The sequence below is a fragment of the Hirundo rustica genome, chromosome 19, assembly GCF_015227805.2.
Source record: "Hirundo rustica isolate bHirRus1 chromosome 19, bHirRus1.pri.v3, whole genome shotgun sequence".
NCBI classification, from domain to species: domain Eukaryota; kingdom Metazoa; phylum Chordata; class Aves; order Passeriformes; family Hirundinidae; genus Hirundo; species Hirundo rustica.
The window spans coordinates 5293199-5298516 of record NC_053468.1 but is presented as its reverse complement, the minus strand read 5'-3'; the positions used below and the strand labels follow the sequence as shown (position 1 = coordinate 5298516).

Below are 5318 nucleotides of genomic sequence, written 5' to 3'. Positions count from 1 at the left end.
GTACTTCAAGAGAAGTTTATTCATAAGACCACATTACATACATTCAACACAACGATCAGCAAAACCAGTTAAACCCACTTTAGCTCATTCCACTTTATTATTCATTCTTCCATTTTGTGCTAAATTAAATCGCGGCTGTGAAGTTGGATCACATCGGAGGCAGCTATGGCAGGAGTCAAGCCACAGGGATGAGAGTGTGAATATATGAACTAACAAAATACCAGACAACTTTAAACTTTATTACTGAAGCTTTTTGTTTTTCATTCATAGGTCAGTTCTTGCAAGATGATCTTCAGAAGCCTCGTTGTGCAGGCTTAGGCCAAACCTGAAATGGAAGGAGTCATGTCAGTGAGTTTTGGATCCTTGAATGGAAGGTGTTTTCCTTGCCTTAAGACAGATTTTTCAGGGTGTTCCCCCTTCCCTCGTGCATTTACTGGGATATGCTGAGCTGCAGACATCAGCACTGGTGCACAGCTGCCTCCTTCCTCCCAGGACAAGATGGTTTTGCTGTCCTTAGAGCTCTGCTAATGCCCCAAATGTGCTGCTGCCATTTTTCCAGTCATCTTCAATCCATGCACCGGCACAAAGCATCAGGAATTCACCCTTTCTCCACCTCAGCACAAACCCCAACAGAACAGCAGCTGCTTTACCAGACTTCAGAGCACCTTCATCACTCCCCATCCTTCACCAGCTGGATCAAATCCCCCAGGACATCATTCCCACAATACTTTTACTGATTATCCCATGTCACAGCTGCCTGTCAGCGCTGTGTACTTACCATTGGCAACCCTGCACTGCTTGAGCACCTCACTGAAGCCCTCGCACAGCTTGAGGTCAGTCTGGTTCTGGGCACACTCCAGGAATTGTTTAATCTCGTACTGGCAAGGACCATACTGCTGCTGCTGCTGCTGGGCAGCCTGAGCAGCCTGGGGCTCCTGAAACACCAAATGGCTCCGTAAGAACCTTCCAACAAAGCCAAACCACCCCCACGCTGCTTCGCTGAGGGTTCTTCCCTGCATTTCAGTCAAAATCTGAATTTTTTTAATGGAAAACAAGAGAAGGGCCGAAGTACAAAACAATTTTCCAGCAGTGGAATGCCACATCCAGAGCAGTTTTTAAAATTACAAACACTTGAGTGATTTTGATGCACTCAGGTAACTCTGGATTGCACCTGAGTAAGTCTCCCCAACAGCAGACCTGGAACATGGAAGTCCCATAGAAAATAACACCAACACCTTGCCACACATCACTCCTGCATCCCTCTAAACTATTTTTAAGATGACTCACCTTGGAGATTCAGTCTGTAGCTACACACTGTATATGATTTTATATATATATAGTCTATAGACTATATAAAGACTGTAAGTACCCCAGCTGTGACTCATGTGGTGTTTAAGGCTCCAGCAGCTCTCTCAGCCCACGTGGAGCTGAGCTGCCATCAGTCGGAGCCCAGCTGTGCTTCCCCTTTACCTGGTAAGTGATATCAGGCCTGGCAGCTTCGGAGCTGCCGCCTCCACTGAACCCTCCGGTGATGGCGTGGCCGATGGTGTGTCCCACGGCTGAGCCCACGGCCACCCCGGCAGCAGTCGTGGCCATCTGGGCCATCAGCCCGGGCTGCTTCGGCGCCGGGGCCGCCACGGCCGAAGGTGGAGCTGCTGCGGGGACAGAGGCCCGAGGAGCCGGTGATGGAGACGCGGCTCTCATGGGGGGTGCCCGGCTGCGGGGACACAAAGAGAAACATCACTTCATCATCATCGTCATCATCCCAAACCAGGCCAGGCAGAGGCCACATGGCTGCAGGAGGCCACCGCTCCTCCTGTGAGGAACAGAATGTCCCCAGCTGGAAGGGACACACAGGGACAGCCCAGTGCGACCCGCGGCGCTGCACAGGAGCCCCCAAGGATCACGCTGGGAGTGCACACACCCCCGTTACACGCCGAAGGAATGAACTCGGTGTTCCGGTGAGCGTCTTATGCAAGACAGGGTCAGGATTACAGGCTTCTTTCTGCGAGCTCACATAGAGCTCTGCTGTTTTGGGGAAAAATGCACTATGACCCAAAAGCGGTTGATTAACACGGTGTTGGTGTCCAGGCCCTGCGGCCGAGCAGACCCACTTCCATCCCCCATAGAGCCCAACCCCATTCACGCTAACCCAGAGCCAGCCCAGCTCAAACCAGCCGGGCGCTGTCACCACCCCGGTGCGTCACCCACCCCCACAATGGCGGCCAGGCCGCTGCGGCCTGCACGGGGGACAGGGGAGAAGGAGAGGGGGGCCCCGGCGGCCCTCACCTGGCGGGGGGCGCCACGCGGGACGTGCGGCTGCGGTTGCCCCTGGGCATGGCGGCGGGGAGCGGAGGGAAGCGAGAGGAAGCCGCGAGCAGAGCGCAGAGAAGCGGAGAAAAGCCCGAACGGCACGGCCGGGCCTGGCCTGACACCCGCTCGCCGCCTCTGAAGGTCACCGCGTGTGCGTCACTTCCGGAACGCCGCGCGCGCGGGGAGGGGGGGGGCTGGCGTGAGGCCACGCCCCCTCCGCCCGCCTGAGGCGCCGCGCGGGAGCGGCGGTCACGGGAAATAAATAAACGTCTAAACTGTGGTCAGACCCGTTCTTAGGGGACCGGCGGTCACAGTGAGCGTTTAAGTAGCGATTAGCCTGCGCCTGAGGGACCTTCAGCCGCAGTAAGCACCGAAATTGTGATAAATACGCGCGTGCAGGATCCTCGGTCACAATAACCACCTAAATCGCGATGAAACCGCCTTTGTAGGATCCTCAGCTACAGTAAACACCTGAATAGTGATAACCCCCCGTCTCTGTGGGACTTCCAGCCACTATTGAACGCCTTAATAGCGACAAATCCGCTCTTGTAGGATCCTCAGTCAGAATGAACACCTCAATAGCGATAAACCCGCCTCTGTGTGGGACCATCGGTCACAATAAATACCTAAACCACAATAAACCTGCGCCCGTGGCACCTTCTGCCATAATAAAAACCTAAATCGCGATGAAAAGTGTTCCAGCCTTCAGGGAATCATCCTCTGTGGAAAAGGAGCTTCCAAAAGCCTCTCAGATTCAGCCTTTCAGTAGAGTTACAGATTTTAGATTTCTGTCTGAAGCAGAGAGAAGATGCCAACAATCCATAGAAATATCTCCAAGGGGTGCCAGATCATGATCCCGGATACTTTTTGGTAATGCCCAGCAACAGGACGAGGAGTAACGGCCATAAACTAAAACTCAACAAGTTTCACCTCAACATGAGACAGAATTTCTTTCAGTTGAGGGCAGCGGAGCTCTGAACCTGCCACGTCCCTCTCTGGAGACATTCCAACCCCACCTGGACGTGTTTCTGTGTCACCTGCTCCAGGTGACCCTGCCTTGGATGATCTCCAAGAGTCCCTTACAACCCCAACCATCCTGTGATTCTGTGATTTTCACCCCAAAAAAAGAAGTGAGCCTCCCTCCTGCCCCCTCATCCCACCCAGGGGCCGAGTCGCCTTGCTTTAGAGACACTATCTACATGGAGAAATGATTTTTTAAATTAATTTATTAATTGTTGTATGAATTAAGATGTTTCTATACACTGCAGCAATGCTAAGGGATACCACAGTCAACAGTTATGATAATTCATGACAGAAAAAAAACTGCGCATTTGCAGTTTCTTCACTTATAAAGGAGGTGAAAGACCGGGCATTTCAACATCTTTTACATCAGGGGGTGTAACTGTCGCCTGATGAAAGAATTGCTAACATTGTGAGTTTATAGAGCAGAAGTACGGTTCAGAAATGCAGTTGCTGACGAGAGAATTATCAGGAGATAAATATAAATGATAAATCACATTCGGAACAGGGACATCTGCAGAAGCTCAGACCACTGGTGTTGCTGCAGGAGCTCGTCCCTGAGAACTTCTTCTCCCTGGCTCTTGGCCTCTCTCCATCTCTGACAGCAAATCACAGCATAGAAAGCAGGAGTTCTAATTTTGCTTTCATAGAGTTCAAGCAACTCGTTTCTTAATGAGTGGTTTTCTCAGTGCTGTTTAATTAATAGTTTTCAGTTTTCCTTTTTTTTTTTTTTTTGCTGGCAGAGGGATTCTTGACGCTCGAAGTCATTTTGCGGCCGCGTCCCTCTTGGATTTGTTTTGTTCTGCAGAACAATGAGGGCGGGATGGCACCGCCAGCAGGATGAATGCTGCCATTGTGCTTTGTTCCCCTGCTTTCCTTGGGAAAACTCCAGAGCTCCCTTTCGTACCGGCTCAGCCTCGCATCTGCTGATGCCCACAGCGCACAAGGATTTGGGGAAGGGCACGAGAACGACTCGCTGGTGGCCATCCCAAAAATCAGCAATAATGGTGGCTGTGGTGGTGTTTACAGCGAGCAAAGATTGGTTTTTTTCAGCTGCCGGGACTTTTGTGTGGGTGTTCCACAGGGATTCAGTGGTTCTTTAACCACCAGACAGGTGTTGATGCTGCTTTTGGTAGAAACGTGTGGAAGGAAGAAGATCCAGCCCTGATTTTGGGTTGTGTCCGTCTGATCGTGACCCAGTCTGGCAGGATGCGATCCCAGATCTGGGCAGTAAGTGTTGAAATCCCATTGCTCAAGCACAAGGCTGAGCGAGCCCCAGGGGAATCCATCACCAGCTGTTCCCGAGCTGTGCTGCCCTAGGAAAACCAAACTTTTAATATATTTCTTCTATCGTCCATCCAAATTACACATCCCAGACAACCTCGTGGTGAACTTTGGGACTGTAACAGGCCCTCTGCACACCAGATGGGCTCTGTGCGTCTGCAGGAGGCGGGAGTTTGGCGCATTCTGCCCAAGATGATGGAAAAACCCCTGGAGAACGGGGCTGAGGCTCACATCACCTTAGCTCCGGTGAAGTGACACATCATCCCTGAGGGTCAGGTCAGCCGTGAAGTCTTTTTTTCGCGTTTTTCGGAACTGCCCAGTTTCCCCCGCGCCCCAGATGTGAGGGGGAAAACGCGAGGAAAAGCCCATTTTCCTGCAGGAAAAGCCCATTTTCCTGCTGGCATCAGGCGGGGCGGGGGCCTGAGGGGACTCTGTTGGGGTCCCCGGCGGCCGCCAGGCGGCGCTGTGCCACGCCCCCCTCCCCCGCTCAGGCCTGACGTGACGTCGTCGCGAGGCGCCACGTCCGGCGCGAGCGGCGAGGGGCGGGGCCAGCGCGCGGGGTGGAAGGGGAGGGGGCAGTGGCGAGCCCGCCCGCCCCGCCAATGAGGGACGCGTGCGCGTTCTCGGCGTGCCAATGAGGAGCGGGCGCGCGGGCGCGGGGCGGGGCGGCGCTGGGCGCGCGTCGCGGGCTGAGGCGGAGG

General features: G+C 53.4%; 1 protein-coding gene across 1 annotated transcript; it reads right to left on the bottom strand.

The window, feature by feature from the left end:
* Positions 1–2490, bottom strand: CHCHD2 (coiled-coil-helix-coiled-coil-helix domain containing 2). The gene is made up of 4 exons (XM_040082760.2): positions 2290–2490; positions 1471–1717; positions 779–935; positions 1–325 (listed from the first exon to the last, which is right to left on the bottom strand). Exons 1-4 carry the CDS (start codon positions 2337–2339, stop codon positions 315–317), a joined length of 465 nt encoding a protein of 154 aa, XP_039938694.1. The 5' UTR covers positions 2340–2490; the 3' UTR covers positions 1–314.
* Positions 2491–5318: the final 2828 nt, after the last annotated feature.